This window comes from Oncorhynchus gorbuscha, linkage group LG07, assembly GCF_021184085.1.
Source record: "Oncorhynchus gorbuscha isolate QuinsamMale2020 ecotype Even-year linkage group LG07, OgorEven_v1.0, whole genome shotgun sequence".
Taxonomy (NCBI): domain Eukaryota; kingdom Metazoa; phylum Chordata; class Actinopteri; order Salmoniformes; family Salmonidae; genus Oncorhynchus; species Oncorhynchus gorbuscha.
Genome location: NC_060179.1, coordinates 7,072,015 through 7,094,178, shown reverse-complemented (window position 1 = coordinate 7,094,178; position 22,164 = coordinate 7,072,015). Strand labels below are relative to the sequence as shown.

Here is a 22,164-nt window from a genome sequence, read left to right as displayed (position 1 = left end):
TTACACCACTCCAGCCGACACTTGGCAGGGTGATTTACACCACTCCAGCAGACACTTGGCATGAAGCTTTACACCACTCCAGCCGACACTTGGCAGGGTGATTTACACCACTCCAGCCGACACTTGGCATGGTGATTCACACCACTCCAGCCGACACTTGGCATGGTCATTTACACCACTCCAGCCGACACTTGGCATGGTGATTTACACCACTCCAGCCGACACTTGGCATGGTGATTTACACCACTCCAGCCGACACTTGGCAGGGTGATTTACACCACTCCAGCAGACACTTGGCATGAAGCTTTACACCACTCCAGCCGACACTTGGCAGGGTGATTTACACCACTCCAGCCGACACTTGGCAGGGTGATTTACACCACTCCAGCCGACACTTGGCAGGGTGATTTACACCACTCCAGCCGACACTTGGCAGGGTGATTTACACCCTGGAGTGATTTACACCACTCCAGCCGACACTTGGCAGGGTGATTTACACCCAGCCGACACTTGGCAGGGTGATTTACACCACTCCAGCAGGGTGATTTACACCACTCCAGCCGACACTTGGCAGGGTGATTTACACCACTCCAGCCGACACTTGGCAGGGTGATTTACACCACTCCAGCCGACACTTGGCAGGGTGATTTACACCACTCCAGCCGACACTTGGCAGGGTGATTTCCACCACTCCAGCCGACACTTGGCATGGTGATTTACACCACTCCAGCCGACACTTGGCATGGTGATTTTCAGCACTCCAGCCGACACTTGGCATGGTGATTTACACCACTCCAGCCGACACTTGGCAGGGTGATTTCCACCACTCCAGCCGACACTTGTCATGGTGATTTTACACCACTCCAGCCGACACTTGGCATGGTGATTTACACCACTTCAGCCGACACTTGGCAGGGTGATTTTACACCACTCCAGCCGACACTTGGCATGGTGATTACACCATCCTGTCATACCACTAGACAGGACTACACCATCCTGTCATACCACTAGACAGCACTACACCATCCTGTCATACCACTAGACAGCACTACACCATCCTACCATACCACTAGACAGCACTACACCATTCTGTCATACCACTAGACAGCACTACACCATCCTGTCATACCACTAGACAGCACTACACCATCCTACCATACCACTAGACAGCACTACACCATCCTGTCATACCACTAGACAGCACTACACCATCCTGTCATACCACTACACCATCCTGTCATACCACTAGACAGCACTACACCATCCTACCATACCACTAGACAGCACTACACCATCCTGTCATACCACTAGACAGCACTACACCATCCTGTCATACCACTGGACAGCACTACACCATCCTGTCATACCACTAGACAGCACTACACCATCCTGTCATACCACTAGACAGCACTACACCATCCTGTCATACCACTAGACAGCACTACACCATCCTGTCATACCACTGGACAGCACTACACCATCCTGTCATACCACTAGACAGCACTACACCATCCTGTCATACCACTAGACAGCACTACACCATCCTGTCATACCACTGGACAGCACTACACCATCCTGTCATACCACTAGACAACACTACACCATCCTGTCATACCACTAGACAGGACTACACCATCCTGTCATACCACTACACCATCCTGTCATACCACTACACCATTCTACCATACCACCACACAATGCTACCATACCACTACACCATCCTACCATACCACTAGACAGCACTACACCATCCTGCCATACCACTAGACAGCACTACACCATCCTGTCATACCACTACACCATCCTGTCATACCAATAGACACCACTACACCATCCTACCATACCATTACACCATCCTACCATACCACTACACCATCCTACCATACCACTACACCATCATACCATACCACTAGACACCACTACACCATCCTGCCATACCATCCTACCATACCACTACACCATCCTACCATACCACTACACCATCCTACCATACCACTACATCATCCTGCCATACCACTAGACACCACTACACCATCCTGTCATACCACTAGGACACCACTACACCATCCTGTCATACCACTAGACACCACTACACCATCCTGCCATAGCACTAGACAGCACTACACCATCCTGTCATACCACTACACCATCCTGTCATACCACTAGACAGCACTACACCATCCTGTCATACCACTAGACAGCACTACACCATCCTGTCATACCACTAGACAGCACTACACCATCCTGTCATACCACTAGACAGCACTACACCATCCTGTCATACCACTAGACAGCACTACACCATCCTGTCATACCACTAGACAGCACTACACCATCCTGCCATACCACTACACCATCCTGCCATACCACTAGACAGCACTACACCATCCTGTCATACCACTAGACACCACTACACCATCCTGCCATACCACTAGACACCACTACACCATCCTGTCATACCACTAGACAGCACTACACCATCCTGTCATACCACTAGACACCACTACACCATCCTGCCATACCACTAGACAGCACTACACCATCCTGTCATACCACTAGACAGCACTACACCATCCTGTCATACCACTAGACAGCACTACACCATCCTACCATACCACTACACCATCCTACCATACCACTACACCATCCTGCCATACCACTACACCATCCTGCCATACCACTACACCATCCTGCCATACCACTACACCATCCTGCCACACCACTACACCATCCTGCCATACCACTACACCATCCTGTCATACCACAACACCATCCTGCCATACCACTACACCATCCTGTCATACCACTAGACAGCACTACACCATCCTGTCATACCACTACACCATCCTGTCATACCACTACACCATCCTGCCATACCACTACACCATCCTGCCATACCACTACACCATCCTGCCACACCACTACACCATCCTGCCATACCACTACACCATCCTGTCATACCACAACACCATCCTGCCATACCACTACACCATCCTGTCATACCACTAGACAGCACTACACCATCCTGTCATACCACTACACCATCCTGTCATACCACTACACCATCCTGTCATACCACTACACCATCCTGTCATACCACTACACCATCCTGCCATACCACTACACCATCCTGTCATACCACTACACCATCCTACCATACCACTACACCATCCTGCCATACCACTAGACACCACTACACCATCCTACCATACCACTACACCATCCTACCATACCACTAGACAGCACTACACCATCCTGCCATACCACTACACCATCCTGTCATACCACAACACCATCCTGCCATACCACTACACCATCCTGTCATACCACTACACCATCCTGTCATACCACACCATCCTGCCATACCACTACACCATCCTGCCATACCACTACACCATCCTGTCATACCACTACACCATCCTGCCATACCACTAGACAGGACAACAGCTGGTTTCAGCATCATACCACTAGACAGGACAACAGCTGGTTTCAGCGTCATACCACTAGACAGGACAACAGCTGGTTTCAGCGTCATACCACTAGACAGGACAACAGCTGGTTTCAGCGTCACACCACTAGACAGGACAACAGCTGGTTTCAGCGTCACACCACTAGACAGGACAACAGCTGGTTTCAGCGTCACACCACTAGACAGGACAACAGCTGGTTTCAGCGTCACACCACTAGACAGGACAACAGCTGGTTTCAGCGTCACACCACTAGACAGGACAACAGCTGGTTTCAGCGTCACACCACTAGACAGGACAACAGCTGGTTTCAGCGTCACACCACTAGACAGGACAACAGCTGGTTTCAGCGTCATACCACTAGACAGGACAACAGCTGGTTTCAGCGTCATACCACTAGACAGGACAACAGCTGGTTTCAGCGTCATACCACTAGACAGGACAACAGCTGGTTTCAGCGTCATACCACTAGACAGGACAACAGCTGGTTTCAGCGTCATACCACTAGACAGGACAACAGCTGGTTTCAGCGTCACACCACTAGACAGGACAACAGCTGGTTTCAGCGTCACACCACTAGACAGGACAACAGCTGGTTTCAGCGTCACACCACTAGACAGGACAACAGCTGGTTTCAGCGTCATACCACTACCACAGCTGGTTTCAGACAGGACAACAGCTGGTTTCAGCGTCACCACTAGACAGGACAACAGCTGGTTTCAGACCACTAGGACAACAGCTGGTTTCAGCGTCACACCACTAGACAGGACAACAGCTGGTTTCAGCGTCATACCACTAGACAGGACAACAGCTGGTTTCAGCGGGACAGGACAACAGCTGGTTTCAGTCCACTAGATCTTTAGGAATCAAAACCAGCTGGTTTAATTTATTCACAATGGTAGTGACACACACACTAGACAGGACAAACAGCTGGTTTTGTCATTTATTATCTTGTCTTGTCATGTCTTCAGCATATTGTTTTGGGTTGTTCTCTCTGATGATCTTTATCGGGTTGAATCCAAAATCCAGTTCCCGAAAGAGTCCCTATTTCTTCCTTTGTGTTCCGTTCCTGGTAATGTAATTTATTCACAATGGTAGTGACAGGTGTCTGAGTCTGTCTGGTTCAACACCTCTGTTCACCTGCTCAAGTCAGAGTTTGTCTACTGTAAACTTTACATAAAGACTCAGGTATGAATAACACCATTTAGTATTTCTTTACACTGTACACAGCACCATATAATACAACTACCATCTCATAACACATTGAAGTGGTCCAAAAGAGCTTTAAATAGTTATTATGCAGTTATGTATATATTATCTATAGATTATGTATAGATTACGTATATATTATCTATAGACTATGTATAGATTACGTATAGATTATCTATAGATTATGTATAGATTATCTATAGATTATGTATAGATTATGTATATATTATCTATAGATTATGTACAGTTTATGTATATATTATCTATAGATTATGTATAGATTATGTATATATTATCTATAGATTATGTATATATTATCTATAGATTATGTATATATTATCTATAGATTATGTATATATTATCTATAGATTATGTATAGATTATGTATATATTATCTATAGATTATGTATAGATTATGTATATATTATCTATAGATTATGTATATATTATCTATAGATTATGTATATATTATCTATAGATTATGTATATATTATCTATAGATTACGTATATATTATCTATAGATTATGTATAGATTATGTATATATTATCTATAGATTATGTATAGATTATGTATAGATTATGTATATATTATCTATAGATTATGTATAGATTATCTATAGATTATGTATATATTATGTATATATTATCTATAGATTATGTATAGATTATGTATAGATTATGTATATATTATCTATAGATTATGTATAGATTATGTATATATTATCTATAGATTATGTATAGATTATGTATATATTATCTATAGATTATGTATAGATTATGTATATATTATCTATAGATTATGTATAGATTACGTATATATTATCTATAGATTATGTACAGGGCTCGATGTTCCAAAGTATTCACATTGTAGTTTGTAGAAAAATGTACATCACAGTCCATCAAGCAGGCGAACTATTAAACATGATCTATCAGAGTAAAGTGTTCCCGTTTGTAACATGATGAAATAGTATCAGCAAAAAGAAAAAGGGTAGTCCCCCCCCCCCCAGATAGTCTATTCAGAGTCAGACTATCCTCCCAGGGTAGCCCCCCCACACACACACACACACACACACAGGGTAGTCCCCCCCACATAGTCTATTCAGAGTCAGACTATCCTCCCGAGGTAAATTGATTTGGGGTATTTGTCCTTCAAGGTGGACCACTGGACAAAGAAGTAGTCCGAGATGTGATAGAGGATCTTTCCGGACAGGGACAGGCTCTCGACTCTGCAGATGCTCTCAACGTAGACGAGCAGGACTCTCTTCAATCCCAGGAGGCCCAGGAGAAGTCCTGCTGCGCAAAGAGGGACGCAGGTCCCAGGGCCGTTACACAGCACCTGAAACAACACAGAGAGATGAGCACATGTTCATATAGCATGACACTCACAAGCCCTCAAAATTACCTCGACTAACCTGTACCCCGGCACATTGACTCGGTACCGGTACCTCCTGTATATAACCTCATTACTAACCTGTACCCCGGCACATTGACTCGGTACCGGTAACTAACAAGGCTAGATGATATATTATGATTCAGCCTACCATGTCTGGCCTAACAAGGCTAGATGATATATTATGATTCAGCCTACCATGTCTGGCCTGAGCCTGAACACCAGAGGAATGGCGTAGAGCAGGGCGTTCAGAGTGGAGATCACAGAGGAACTCCAGGATTGCCGCACCTCACGGCTTCGAGGGATCCTCTGGATGGTAAACTGACGGAAGAGAAGGAAGTGATCATTTTTATTTATTTTTAATTTTACCTTTATTTAACTAGGCAAGTCAGTTAAGAACAAATTCTTATTTTCAATGACGGCCTAGGAACAGCGGGTTAACTGCCTGTTCAGGGGCAGAACGACAGATTTGTACCATGTCAGCTCGGGGATTCGAACTTGCAACCTTTCGATTATTAGTCCAACGCTCTAACCGCTTAAATCTCACCAGTACATCGATAGGACAAAGAAGGCTAAAATATACAAGTTACAGCAGGGACAGGTACCACAAGCAATACTGACTATATACAGAGAGAAATCTATCCCAATGGCAAGTAGCCTAGTGATGGGAAGTTTTGTTACAAAAAAAGGGGGGAGTTGGCGCCATCTAGTGGTGAGGACAGGACTTGCACTGAGAACTCGATTTACACTACAGATCAGAATCTCATCTCAATGAGAATTTTAACAACATAAGATGTTCATTTGAATAGAAGTGGACCTATAAAGATCATTAAAACAAAACAAAAATGTTGTTATGTAAGACAATCTATAACAGAGAGGAATTGATATTTCAACAAACGGTAACAGTGCAGTAAGAAACAGGGATCTTGAGACCTTCATTTGTCCATGTTTTCCTTATTTTGAAGGGCAGTTGATGACTGTGTCTGAAATCAGCTACTCAAGAACTATGCTACTTAAATGTGCAAGAGGCTGTAGGCCTACCTGGCCTTTTGAACCAGTGTCTTTCTTTGAGTTTTCAAAGGTACGTATCTTGTCTTCACTCATCTTGTCTGTGTCTGCGATTATATAGTGTCTTGGGCTGTATGACTGAGAGAGACTCTCCATCAGTCGCAGGATCTCAGTGGTGTGTCCCCCTGATGAAAAAAAAACACAATGAATGCATAGATGTACAATAGGCTACATGGTCAATAGAAGCGAGCACTAATAATATCCCCTGGGTCTCCTTTTCCAATGGTGCTCTGTGTTACGACAATCCAAAACAGTTTAAAACAAAGTATATACAAAGTATAATTCTTAGATTTTACAAGTACATTTCACAATGAACCGGTATTAAAGTCATAAAGGGACCTAATTAACCAGGATGTCCAGCTGTAATATATCCTGAGGGAATGAGCAGCACTATAACTAAAAGCAGTTTGGCCCAAAACAGAGGAGATATATTATATCACCATAATCTAAGACTGGCAGGAGTGTCGCCTGTACAATCTTCTTCCTGTTGTCAAAAGTCAAACAGGACTATTCTAAATAAGAAACCAAGGTTAATCCGTGTATCTATTGTTATCTATATGCAATCAATCAGTTTGTGCTCCACTCAAGCTAGCCTATAGGCTACATTATGCAAGTCAGTGGGGTCCATACTATGAGACTTGGATAACAAACGTTGTTTTAATGTCAACAAACAAGTTTCGTATGGAATCGAAAGCTGCAGTTCACAAACGGCGAGTTTCACAGAGAGGCCACTAACTTAGAGAACAAAACAGTATCATCCGTATAATGGTGCAATTTACATTTACTCGCAGACAAGCAAAATAGTGTTTCTAAAGAAAGTCAAAATGTGATGTTTTGACAAAAAAAAAAAAAAAACACTGACTGCGCATTATAATGTCTATAAGACTATAAAAAATACATTTAGTTTTAAAGGAGCTGATCTCTTCCTCATTTTACCCGCCACGTCATGTTTGTTATTGGTGACATCAGCCCTAATAATAGCTAGATTATTACAACGCGATTATTTGTTATTACTCCGTAGTTTAATAACTAGCATAAAGGCAGCAAGAAATGCCAATTAAGTGTAAAGTAAAGAGCAAAGCCTAGTAATTGATAAAATATTCATAAATGCCCTAAAAAGCAAAGGATTGTCTCGGACGCTTCAGTACCTGCTGCTAACTTAGCCAGTTAGCTAACTAACGTTAACTTTTTACAATGTTGATACCTGATCCAGCAACGATAAGCACGCAGACGGGACCTTTCTCTCCAGGTTTACATTTTGATCCAGAACTAATCACAATCAGAAGCCGCACTATAACACAAATCACTGTAAAACAAAGTCCTGTGAATAGTCCTAACAACACCGCCATGATTGCTACTACGGACTCTCGTTTGGACCAGTTGGAGCGGAGCGCAAAAGCGTTCTGTATATACAGTTTCCTTGGAAACGGTCCGAGCAACAATACAATGGATGTCAACGGGGGAAACCAAAACTGCTGAGATTGATTTGAATTCAGCTTGAACCATTAATCAAGTACGTTTTTTGGCTTTGTTGAGTTTATTCAACAAAACAAGTCAGCATCCAGACCACAAAATGCAACATCCCCTGTCACGTGGCTTAAATCATTGTATTTGATGGCCATACTGTCATGTCATCACCTGTCAATATAATAATCTCAATAATAACAGTTTCTACTACATTGAACCAGAACATGCAGGAAGGACGGCTGTGGGGGATAAATCTTCCCAGAAGCATATTTTAATTTTAATAGGCCTGGACAGGCTTGGGGAGCCATGCAACCCCAAATCTCAAGCAATATTAGCCTATTTATTTCTTGAGCTTGGGTCAGCACAAAACTGTGTCACCAATCAGGCCCCCAAGGACTGGAATTGCCCACCCTAGTCTAAACCACCTGGTGCCATACCCCCCCAAGGGAGTTAAATTGATATTAGCAAATTCACATATATTTCATGAACGCGTGTGTGTGTTGGGAAGGAGGGGCTGTATGTGAATAGGCCTATCTCTTTAAGAATGTAGCTGTAGTTCGATCCCCAAATGATCGAAGTGCCCTGCCCTGCTGTAACCTCCCCATCACTTCCATAAGCGAGCGTCAGTTTCGCTGCATCCCACACCGCTGTCAATTTGCGCGTTATGTGGGGTGGATTTATCATTCTGTGCAATGCAGTTTAGAACTACGGTTCCAATTTGCCCGGTAAAATCGGACGTGTAGGCTCCGAGAGAGCTATATTAAAAGTACTAAACATAACATGGCATCGGACAGAATTTGCCATGCCTTCGCACCATCACAAACCAGTTGAGTTCCGAACAGAGATCTACATGGAAGCCTGAAGAAAGGTAAATCTGACTGTTCATGTGTGTCTCTTAGGCTGTTCGTTTAAGATTTTGAACCATACGCTATGTTACAATTACAATTACAGTGAAGGAAATGCCGTTCGTGCAATGCAACGTGAGCTGGTTCGTGAACGTTGTTAGTTATATTGGTTGAAAATATCCGAATGAAAAAGGAATAATACATTGACTGAATTATCTTTGATTGTAAACGCATCGACCACGATATAACTGCATCGTTTTAATGTTACGCTACATTACATATACTGTATATATACACATGCGCAGGATTTATTGTTCCATTTGTTGGCTACACATTTGCAGTATAGGCCTACAATATTTGGTTTTCTTCATTTACCCTTTATTTAACTAGGCAAGTTAGTTAGGAAGAAATTATTATATACAATGACTGCCTACAGCGAAGCTGGACGTGCTGTGGGACTCTCAATCACGGCCGGTTGTGATACAGCATGGAGTCGAACCAGGGTGTCTGCAGTGACGCCTCTAACACGGAGATGCAGAGCCTTAGACCTCTACGCCAGTCGGGAGCCATAAAGAGAAAACATTTAAGTAGATATAACAATTAGGTAAATGAACAAAACAAAGACATTGATTAAACCAGCTCGGAGAGTTGCTTCACAACGGAGTGTGCCCGTTTATGACAGCGACTGGTGCTTCTAACAACCCACTGGAGCTATATGATTTGATGATGGGGATGCCAGATTATGCAGTTGGTTTGCTGATGTTGTCCTCAGTATCCTTCCTGTAATGCCAGGTTGGGTGATGCATGCAAGCAAAACCCCAAACCCAGATTGATTCCAGTCCTCCAGGGTCTGATTGGTGTCACTGTTTTGCCCCAGCAAACACACCTGACTCCATTAATCACCTAATCAGGATCTTCAGTTTGAATGCAATTTGATTAATCAGATGTGTTTTGCCGTATGTTTAATGCTTTTTGACTTGTCCCCAAATTAATATGGTTGGTTAAGAGTTAGTTTTGATATTTTAATCTGGTCTGATCGCGTCTGGTGTGGGTGGACAAAATCAACATGCGGGTGTACGCTTGCATTGCATTTTTTTTCTTTTTTGTTTTACACATACATGTTATTCAGTCATTGCGTCCACACTGCTCGCGCGCATTAATGAGCTTCTGTGTAGCCAGACGCTAGCATGCTGACCAGACCGCACATGTGCCTGCATTGACATGTGCCTGCATTGACATGTGCCTGCATTGACATGTGCCTGCATTGACATGTGCCTGCATTGACATGTGCCTGCATTGACATGTGCCTGCATTGACATGTGCCTGCATTGACATGTGCCTGCATTGACATGATCAGGACATGCATGTTGAAATATCAAAACAAACTCTGAACCAATTATATACATTTATTTTTGGACAGGTCGAAATGCATTAAACATTTATGGCAATTTAGCTAGCTGGCTTGCTGTTGCTGTCTAATTTACATTTACATTTACATTTAAGTCATTTACACCACTTATCCAGAGCTCTGTTGTTGGTGCATTCACCTTATGACATCCAGTGGAACAGCCACTTTACAATAGTGCATCTACATATTTTAAGGGGGGTACTTTATCCTATCCTAGGTATTCAAAGAGGTGGGGTTTCAGGTGTCTCCGGAAGGTGGTGATTGACTCCGCTGTCCTGGCGTCGTGAGGGAGTTTGTTCCACCATTGGGGAGCCAGAGCAGCAACAGTTTTGACTGGGCTGAGCGGGAACTGTACTTCCTCAGTGGTAGGGAGGCCAGGCCAGACTGGATGAACGCAGTGCCCTTATTTGGGTGTAGGGCCTGATCAGAGCCTGGAGGTACCCCGTTCCCCTACAGCTCCGTAGGCAAGCACCATGGTCTTGTAGCGGATGCGAGCCCAACTGGAAGCCAGTGGAGAGAGCTCTAGGAGCGGGGTGACGTGAGAGAACTTGGGAAGGTACCCCCTGTACACCAGACGGGCTGCGGCGTTCTGATGAGTTGTAGGGGTTTAATGGCACAGGCAGGGAGCCCAGCCAACAGCGAGTTGCAGTAATCCAGACGGGAGATGACAAGTGCCTGGATTAGGACCTGTGCCGCTTCCTGTGTGAGGCAGGGTCGTACTCTGCGGATGTTGTAGAGCATGAACCTACAATTTAATCTACAATCTAATTTATCCTGGGATAAAAACATTGGGTTGTTATTTTACCTGAAATGCACAAGGTCCTCTACTCTATGACAATTAATCCACAGATAAAACGGTAAACTGAATTTGTTACTCGTCATCTCTCCTCCTTCCTTCAGGCTCATTTTTCTTCTTTGGACTTGATATGGGGTTAGCTGCATCACTACAACCGAGTGGATTGTGGACCTCAGTTCATCTATCAATCACCCACGTGGGTATATGCTCCTAAAAACCAATGAGGAGATTTGAGAGGCAAAGCTTGCAGTGCATTGAGCTTCACAAATAGAACCAAATTCTATTTTAAGTGACATGAGCAGTGTGCTCATCATGTAAAACAGAACTTGCTTCTATTTGTGACGCTTGATGCGCTGCAAGTCCCGCCTCTTCCATCTCCTCATTGGTTTTTAGGAGTATATACCCACGTGGGTGATTGAAAGATGAACTGAGGTCCACTCTCCAGTCCAGTTGGTAGTGGTAATACACCTTAAAGTTGGTTTCCCCGAACAGCCATCTAGCTAGCTAAATTGCCCTAAATGTTTAATGCTTTTCAAGTTGGTTCAGAGAGCACGCCCCCATTGTCATCGACGGGGCTGCAGTGGAGCAGGTTGAGAGCTTCAAGTTCCTTAGTGTCCACATCACTAACAAACTAACATGGTCCAAGCGCACCAAGACAGTCGTGAAGAGGGCACGACAAGACCTAGGCATCACTGCCCGGTATGGCAACTGCTTGGCCTCCGACTGCAAGGCATTACAGAGGGTAGTGCAAATGGCCCAGTACATCACTGGGACCGGACTTCCTGCCATCTAGGACCTCTATACCAGGCGGTGTCAGAGGAAGACCCTAAAAATGGTCAAAGACTCCAGCCACCCTAGTCATAGACTGTTCTCTCTGCTACCGCACGTCAAGCGGTACTGGTGGAGGCCCAAGTCTAGGTCCAAGAGGCTTTTAAACAGCTTCTAACCCCAATCCATAAGATCCTGAACACCTAATCAAATGGCCTCCCAGACTATTTGCATTGCCCCCCCCCTCCCTCTTTTACACCACTGATAGTCTCTGTTGTTATCATCTATGCATAGTCACTTTAACTCTACCTACATGTACATATTACCTCAAATAACCGTTGCCCCCGCACATTGACTCATATCGGTACCACCTGTATATAGCCTCCACATTGACTCTGTATCGGTACCCCTGTATATAGCCTCCACATTGACTCAGTATCGGTACCCCCCTGTATATAGCCTCCACATTGACTCAGTATCGGTACCCCCCTGTATATAGCCTCCACATTGACTCTATACCGGTACCCCCTGTATATAGCCTCCACATTGACTCGGTATGGGTACCCCCTGTATATAGCCTCCACATTGACTCTATACCGGTACCCCCCTGTATATAGCCTCCACATTGACTCTATACCGATTTGTATATAGCCTCCACATTGACTCAAAGAAACCCCTGTATATAGCCTCCACATTGTCTCAGTATCGGAACCGCCCTGTTATAGCCTCCACATTGACTCAGTATCGGTACCCCCTGTATATAGCCTCCACATTGACTCAGTATCGGTCCCCCTGTATATAGCCTCCACATTGACTCTATAAATTTACCCCCTGTATATAGCCTCCACATTGACTCCGTATCGGTACCCCTGTATAAACATTGACTCTATACCGGTACCCCTGTATATAGCCTCCACATTGACTCTATACCGGTACCCCCTGTATATAGCCTCCACATTGACTCAGTATCGGTACCCCCTGTATATAGCCTCCACATTGACTCTATACCGGTACCCCCTGTATATAGCCTCCACATTGACTCATACCGGTACCCCCCTGTATATAGCCTCCACATTGACTCAGTATCGGTACCCCCCTGTATATAGCCTCACTACTGTTATTTTATTGCTGCATGGATCTTGCATGGAGCCCCAGACCGAGGATGATTGACCGTCATCTTGAACTTCTTCCATTTTCTAATAATTGCGCCAACAGTTGTTGCCTTTTCACCAAGCTGCTTGCCTATAGTCCTGTAGCCCATCCCAGCCGTGTGCAGGTCTACAATTTTATCCCTGATGTCCTTACACAACTCTCTGGTCTTGGCCATTGTGGAGAGGTTGGTGTCTGTTTGATTGAGTGTGGACAGTTGTCTTTTATACAGGTAACGAGTTCAAACAGGTGCAGTTAATACAGGTAATGAGTGGAGAACAGGAGGGCTCCTTAAAGAAAAATTAACAGGTCTGTGAGAGCTGGAAATCTTACTGGTTGCTAGGTGATCCATTTGTAAAAATGTTACCTTTATTTAACAAGGCAAGTCAGTGAAGAACAAATTCTTATTTTCAATGATGGCCTAGAAACAGTGGGTTTAACTGCCTGTTCAGGGGCAGAACGACAGATTTGTACCTTGTCAGCTCGGGGATTTGAACTTGCAACCTTCCAACACTCTAACCACTAGGCTACCCTGCCGCCCCAACTTATGTCATGCAATAAAATGCTAATTATTTACTTAAAAATCATACAATGTGATTTTCTGGAGTTTTGTTTTAGATTCCGTCTCTCACAGATGAAGTGTACCTATGATACAAATTAGAGACCTCTCCATGCTTTGTAAGTAGGAAAACCTGCAAAATCGGCAGTGTATCAAATACTTGTTCTCCCCACTGGAGATACACAGTATAGATATGTTTTTACTGCATTGTTGGTTAGGGGCTCATAAGTAAGCATTTCACTTACAGTGAGGGAAGAAAGTATTTGATCCCCTGCTGATTTTGTACGTTTGTCCACTGACAAAGAAATGATCAGTCTATAATTTTAATGGAAGGTTTATTTGAACAGTGAGAGACAGAATAACAATGAAAAAGTCCAGAAAAACGCATGTCAAAAAATGTTATAAATTTATTTGCATTTTAATGAGGGAAGTAAACCCTCTGCAAAACATGACTGTGTGGCAAAACCCTTGTTGGCAATCACAGAGGTCAGACGTTTCTTGTCGTTGGCCACCAGGTTTGCACACATCTCAGGAGGGATTTTGTCCCACTCCTCTTTGCAAATCTTCGCCATTAAGGTTTTGAGGCTGACGTTTGGCAACTCGAACCTTCAGCTCCCTCCACAGACTTTCTATGGGATTAAGGTCTGGAGACTGGCTAGGCCACTCCAGGACCTTAAAGTGCTTCTTCTTGAGCCACTCTTTTGTTGCTATAGCTGTGTGTTTTGGGTCGTTGTCATGCTGGAATACCCACCCATGACCTATTTTCAATGACCTGGCTGAGGGAAGTAGGTTCTCACCCAAGAATTGACGGTACATGGCCCCGTCCATCGTCCCTTTGATGCGGTGAAGTTGTCCTGCCCCCTTAGCAGAAAAACACCCCCAAAGCATAATGTTTCCACCTCCATGTTTGACGGTGGGGATGGTGTTCTTGGGGTCATAGGCAGCATTCCTCCTCCTCCAAACACGGCCAGTTGAGTTGATGCCACAGAACTCCATTTTGGTCTCATCTGACCACAACACTTTCACCCAGTTGTCATCTGAATCATTCAGATGTTCATTGGCAAACTTGAGACTGGTATGTACATGTGCTTTCTTGAGCAGGGGGACCTTGCGGGCGCTGCAGGATTTCAGTCCTTCACGGCATATTGTGTTACCAATTGTTTTCTTGGTGACTATGGTCTCAGCTGCCTTGATCATTGACAAGATCCTCCCGTGTAGTTCTGGGCTGATTCCTCACCGTTCTCATGATCATTGCAACTCCACGAGGTGAGATCTTGCATGGAGCCCCAGGCCGAGGGAGATTGACAGTTCTTTTGTGTTTCTTCTATTTGCGAATAATCGCACCAACTGTTGTCACCTTCTCACCAAGCTGCTTGTCGATGGTCTTGTAGCCCATTCCAGCATTGTGTAGGTCTACAATCTTGTCCCTGACATCCTTGGAGAGCTCTTTGTTCTTGGCCATGGCGAAGAGTTTGGAATCTGATTGATTGATGGCTTCTGTGGACAGGTGTCTTTTATACAGGTAACAAACTGAGATTAGGAGCACTCCCTTTAAGAGTGTCCTCCTAATCTCAGCTTGTTACCTGTATAAAAGACACCTGGGAGCCAGAAATCTTTCTGATTGAGAGGGGATCAAATACTTATTTCCCTCATTAAAATGCAAATCAATTTATAACATTTTTGACATGCGTTTTTCTAAATTTTTTGTTGTTATTCTGTCTCTCACTGTTCAAATAAACCCACCATTAAAATTTGGCGCATGTGACTAATAAAATTTGATTTGAAGATCATGCAGTCTACGAATATTAGAAGGGATGGCCTACCTCTCGTTGGCGAGCTGCATCTCCCACACTGTGTGCATAGTTGTCATCTGACATGTAGATCAATATCATACTCTGTGACATGCATAAACGTTTGATAGGCTGAAGGATGCATCAATTCAGGCACATCAGATTAGAGGTATTTTCTGAATAAGGCAGAAAAATGAGTAAAATACGTTAGTGAACCGGCGATGAGGAGTAAAATACGTTAGTGAACCGGCGATGAGGAGTACCGGCGATGAGGAGTAAAATACATTAGTGAACCGGCGATGAGGAGTACCGGCGATGAGGAGTAAAATACATTAGTGAACCGGCGATGAGGAGTACCGACGATGAGGAGTAAAATACATTAGTGAACCGGCGATGAGGAGTAAAATATGTTAGTGAACCGGCGATGAGGAGTAAAATAGATTAGTGAACCGGCGATGAGGAGTAAAATACGTTAGTGAACCGGCGATGAGGAGTAAAATATGTTAGTGAACCGGCGATGAGGAGTACCGGCGATGAGGAGTAAAATATGTTAGTGAACCGGCGATGAGGAGTAAAATATGTTAGTGAACCGGCGATGAGGAGTACCGGCGATGAGGAGTAAAATACATTAGTGAACCGGCGATGAGGAGTAAAATACATTAGTGAACCGGCGATGAGGAGTACCGGCGATGAGGAGTAAAATACATTAGTGAACCGGTGATGAGGAGTACCGGCGATGAGGAGTAAAATACATTAGTGAACCGGCGATGAGGAGTACCGGCGATGAGGAGTAAAATACATTAGTGAACCGGCGATGAGGAGTAAAATACATTAGTGAACCGGCGATGAGGAGTAAAATACGTTAGTGAACCGGTGATGAGGAGTAAAATATGTTAGTGAACCGGCGATGAGGAGTACCGGCGATGAGGAGTAAAATAGATTAGTGAACCGGCGATGAGGAGTAAAATATGTTAGTGAACCGGCGATGAGGAGTAAAATATGTTAGTGAACCGGCGATGAGGAGTAAAATATGTTAGTGAACCGGCGATGAGGAGTACCGGCGATGAGGAGTAAAATAGATTAGTGAACCGGCGATGAGGAGTAAAATACGTTAGTGAACCGGTGATGAGGAGTAAAATATGTTAGTGAACCGGCGATGAGGAGTACCGGCGATGAGGAGTAAAATAGATTAGTGAACCGGCGATGAGGAGTAAAATAGATTAGTGAACCGGCGATGAGGAGTAAAATAGATTAGTGAACCGGCGATGAGGAGTAAAATATGTTAGTGAACCGGCGATGAGGAGTAAAATATGTTAGTGAACCGGCGATGAGGAGTAAAATACATTAGTGAACCGGCGATGAGGAGTAAAATACATTAGTGAACCGGCGATGAGGAGTAAAATATGTTAGTGAACCGGCGATGAGGAGTAAAATATGTTAGTGAACCGGCGATGAGGAGTAAAATACGTTAGTGAACCGGCGATGAGGAGTAAAATATGTTAGTGAACCGGCGATGAGGAGTACCGGCGATGAGGAGTAAAATACGTTAGTGAACCGGCGATTCAGAATGTTTTGAATTGGTTTCTTACAGATGCATGGGCACATATGGATTGGTTTGGGTTCCCGCGGAGGGGAACGTCTAATGTTGTGCAATGATGCATCAAACTCATTTTGCTTTCTGGCGGAAGTCATTCATTGTCAATCGTTGGAAAATGCCACACTAGGCTGCTGTGCGCTCTGTGTACTGCATGCATTAACGTGTGTTATTGCAATCTAGAGCCATAATTGTTACGCTTAATTCTATGTAAAAAAAGGTTATTTTTCTGCATATCTAATTATACCTCTTGAGCTGTCTATCCTCCTGAATTATTTTTTAAGGAAAGGAAATCTGCTTCTCTGAGTCTTATTCAGTGCACTTAGTAATGGCTTGCGTGCTTGCTTTTCTAAAGTCTACCAAACTTGCCAGCAGGCATGCCAGCTAAGATAGAGCAGCTAGCTTGTCTAACTAACTTGATTGATGGCATTAAATGGCTTGGTGGCTAGCTATGAGGTAGCTTTAGCTAGCCCAGATTGGGAACCTTAACTTCATAATTTACATTTTTAATTTGACCTTTATTTCGCCAGGTAGGCTAGTTGAGAACAGGTTCTCATTTACAACTGCGACCTGGCCGAGATAAAGCACAGCAGTTTGGCACATACAACAACACAGAGTTACACATGGAATAAACAAACATGCAGTCAATAATGATATAAAAAAAGAAATCTATATACATTGAGTACAAATGAGGTAAGATAAGGGAGGTAAGGCAATAAATAGGCCATGATGGCGAAGTAATTACAATATAGCAATTAGACACAGGAATGGTAGATGTGCAGAAGATGAATGTGCAAGTAGAGATACTGGAGTGCAAAGGAGCAAGATAAATAAATAAATACAGTATGGGGATGAGGTAGTTGGATGGGCTGTTTTACAAATGGGCTATGTACACGTGCAGTGCTCTGTGAGCTGCTCTGACAGCTGGTGCTTAAAGTTAGTGAGGGAGATATGGGTTTCAAGCTTCAGTGATTTTTGCAGTTCGTTCCAGTCATTGGCAGCAGAGAACTGGAAGGAAAGGCGGCCAAATGAGAAATTGGCTTTGGGGGTGACCAGTGAGATACACCTGGAGCGCCTGCTACGGGTGGGTGCTGCTATGGTGACCAGTGAGCTGAGATAAGGCGGGGCTTTACCTAGCAGAGACTTGTAGATGACCTGGAGCCAGTGGGTTTGGCGATGAATTTTAAGCTATGACCAGCTAACGAGAGCATACAGGTTGCAGTGGTGGGTAATATATGGGGCTTTGGTGACAAAACAGATGGCACTGTGATAGACTGCATCCAATTTGTTGAGTAGAGTTTTGGAGGCTATTTTATAGATGACATCACCGATGTCGAGGATCCGTGGGATGGTCAGTTTTACGAGGGTATGTTTGGCAGCGTAAGTGAAGGATGCTTTGTTGCGAAATAGGAAGCAGATTCTAGATATAATTTTGGATTGGAGATGCTTAATGTGAGTCTGGAAGGAGAGTTTACAGTCTAACCAGACACCTCAGTATTTGTAGTTGTCCACATATTGTAAGTCAGAACCGTCCAGAGTAGTGATGCCGGTGCGGGCAGCAATCTTTGAAGAGCATGCACTTAATTTGACTTGCATTTAAGAGCAGCTTGTGGCCATGGAAGAATAGTTGTATGGCATTGAAGCTCATCTGAGGTTCGTAAACAGTGTACCAATAAATTAGGTTGCTTGTAGTATTACAGAGAAGCAACAACAAATAAATACACACACACACACACACACACACACACACACACACACACACACACACACACACACACACACACACACACACACACACACACACACACACACACACACACACACACACACACACACACACACACACACACACACACACACACTAACTCTCCCAGGATGACCCAACATGTTTTCAAAGACTCCAGCCACCCAACTCATACTGCACGGCAAAGCGGTACCAACTGTTCTCTCTGCTACTGCACGGCAAAGCGATACCAAGTCTGGAACCAACAGGACCCTGAACAGCTTCTAACCCCCAAGCCATAAGACTGATAAATAGTTAGTCCAGGTAGCTTTTTGGTTATCTGCATAGACCCCTTTTGCCCTAGTTTGTTTTGCATCATCACCTATGCTTCTGCTACTATTTATGAAGTACCACAGTATGAGTCACATTACCCATAAAGCATAACGGTCAAACAGGGAAATGGTTCCAATCATTTTCTACCATTCATTTTTCCCATAGGAGATTTTAGAAACACTTAAAATAAAATATATTTCATGTAGGCTTACCCTGCTGTGAGGTTTTGATAACTGTAAATCTAGGACAAGGTGATTCGCCTGTATTTATCCCCCAAAATGAAATGCTAATTAGCTGCTAATGTGGCTATCACAAAGAACTACAAATGCCATGATGATCTGGACTAGACTGCCGAATCGAGGAAAATGTAAGAATCTATGGATTCATCAGCCTCCTGGGTGGCACAGTGCTCTAAGGTACTGCATCACAGTGCTAGCTGTGCCACCAGAGATTCTGGGTTTGAGCCCAGGCTCTGTCGCAGCCGTCCGCGACCGGGAGCCCCATGGGGTCGCAGCCGTCCGCGACCGGGAGCCCCATGGGGTCGCACCGTCTGCGACCGGGAGCCCCATGGGGTCGCAGCCGGCCGCGACCGGGAGCCCCATGGGGCGTCGCACAATTGGCTCAGTTTCGTCTGGTTTAGGGAGGGTTTGTCCGACAGGAATATCCTTGTCTCATTGTGCACTAGCGACTCCTGTGGTGAGCCAGGTGCAGTGCATGCTGACCAGGTTGCCAGGTGTATGATGTTTCATCTTCCTGGTTAGATGGGTATTGTGTCAAGAAGCAGTGCGGCTTGGTTGGCTTGTGTTTCAGAGGATGCATGGCTCTGGACCTTCGCCTCTCCCGAGTCCGTACGGAGACAAGACTGTAACTACTACCAATTGGGGAGAAAAAAGGGGCAAAAATATTTATATATTATTAATAAATTAATAAAGTAATCTCTGGATTAACTGTCTAGCTAAATGTAGTAATTCATAAATTGGCTCCATTTCTTTAAATGGACAATTCTGTGAACACGTTTTAAATTGATGCGCAGTAGCTTGCAGAGATTTGTAGTTTTGCATGATGTCAAATTTGATGTTAATTAGCATTGATAAAAGTAGTATATTGATAAAAGTAGTCTTTATCCTAGAGAGATTTACACGGTTGTCAAAACGTCACGCCAGGGTAAACCTACATGAAACACAGCCCTTATTTGAAGTGTTCCTAAAATTCGCTATGGGAAAAGGGAATGGTGGAAAAATTATTGGAACCATTTCCCTATTTGACCGCTAGGTATTATGGGTATTATGACACCTCCACTGTGAAGATGGATTGTCTATCCTGTAGCCTAGTTATCATTGACTCAGTACTGGTACCCTGTGTATATAGCCTAGTTATCATTATTCAGTGCTGGTACTCTGTGTATATAGCCTAGTTATCATTGACTCAGTACTGGTACCCTGTGTATATAGCCTAGTTATCTTGACTCAGTACTGGTACCCTGTGTATATAGCCTAGTTATCCTGACTCAGTACTGGTACCCTGTGTATATAGCCTAGTTATCTTGACTCAGTACTGGTACCCTGTGTATATAGCCTAGTTATCATCAGTACTGGTACCCTGTGTATATAGCCTAGTTATCATTACTCAGTACTGGTACCCTGTGTATATAGCCTAGTTATCATTACTCAGTTCTGGTACCCTGTGTATATAGCCTAGTTATCATTACTCAGTACTGGTACCCTGTGTATATAGCCTAGTTATTATTACTCAGTACTGGTACCCTGTGTATATAGCCTAGTTATCATTACTCAGTACTGGTACCCTGTGTATATAGCCTAGTTATCATTACTCAGTACTGGTACCCTGTGTATATAGCCTAGTTATCACTACTCAGTACTGGTACCCTGTGTATATAGCCTAGTTATCTTGACTCAGTACTGGTACCCTGTGTATATAGCCTAGTTATCTTGACTCAGTACTGGTACCCTGTGTATATAGCCTAGTTATCATGACTCAGTACTGGTACCCTGTGTATATAGCCTAGTTATCATTGACTCAGTACTGGTACCCTGTGTATATAGCCTAGTTATCATGACTCAGTACTGGTACCCTGTGTATGTAGCCTAGTTATCATGACTCAGTACTGGTACCCTGTGTATATAGCCTAGTTATCATTACTCAGTACTGGTACCCTGTGTATATAGCCTAGTTATCATTACTCAGTACTGGTACCCTGTGTATATAGCCTAGTTATCATTACTCAGTACTGGTACCCTGTGTATATAGCCTAGGTATCATTGACTCAGTACTGGTACCCTGTGTATATAGCCTAGTTATCATTGACTCAGTACTGGTACCCTGTGTATATAGCCTAGTTATCATTGACTCAGTACTGGTACCCTGTGTATATAGCCTAGGTATCATTGACTCAGTACTGGTACCCTGTGTATATAGCCTAGTTATCATTACTCAGTACTGGTACCCTGTGTATATAGCCTAGCCAGTAGTTATCATTATCATCAGTACTGGTACCCTGTGTATATAGCCTAGTTATCATTACTCAGTACTGGTACCCTGTGTATATAGCCTAGTTATCATTACTCAGTACTGGTACC

At 43.9% G+C, this 22,164-nt stretch overlaps 2 protein-coding genes across 3 annotated transcripts in view; one reads left to right on the top strand and one right to left on the bottom strand.

Annotated features, from left to right (window-relative positions):
- Positions 1 to 5,718: 5,718 nt before the first annotated feature.
- Positions 5,719 to 8,499, bottom strand: alg14 (ALG14 UDP-N-acetylglucosaminyltransferase subunit). The gene is made up of 4 exons (XM_046354972.1): positions 8,340 to 8,499; positions 7,109 to 7,260; positions 6,266 to 6,388; positions 5,719 to 6,013 (listed from the first exon to the last, which is right to left on the bottom strand). The coding sequence occupies exons 1-4, from the start codon at positions 8,482 to 8,484 to the stop codon at positions 5,783 to 5,785; spliced, it is 651 nt and encodes a 216-aa protein (XP_046210928.1). The 5' UTR covers positions 8,485 to 8,499; the 3' UTR covers positions 5,719 to 5,782.
- Positions 8,500 to 9,204: 705 nt separating this feature from the next.
- LOC124039091 (TLC domain-containing protein 4-B-like) overlaps positions 9,205 to 22,164 on the top strand; it is a 41,759-nt gene continuing 28,799 nt past the window's right edge. The window contains exon 1 of one of the 2 annotated variants that reach the window (XM_046354970.1): positions 9,205 to 9,470. The gene's annotated coding sequence lies outside the window, so the exon portion shown is untranslated. Of the gene's footprint in view, positions 9,471 to 9,982; positions 10,052 to 22,164 lie in introns of those variants that run through there. The other variant, XM_046354971.1, reaches the window with a different exon arrangement.

Coding starts and splice junctions, on each gene's coding strand:
- alg14 (XM_046354972.1), bottom strand. CDS start 8,484: ATGGCGGTGTTGTTAGGACTATTCACAGGACTTTGTTTTACAGTGATT. Junction 7,261..8,339: donor GCTTATCGTTGCTGGATCAG/GTATCAACATTG, acceptor TTTTTTCATCAG/GGGGACACACCACTGAGATC. Junction 6,014..6,265: donor TCAGGCTCAGGCCAGACATG/GTAGGCTGAATC, acceptor GTGTTGTTTCAG/GTGCTGTGTAACGGCCCTGG.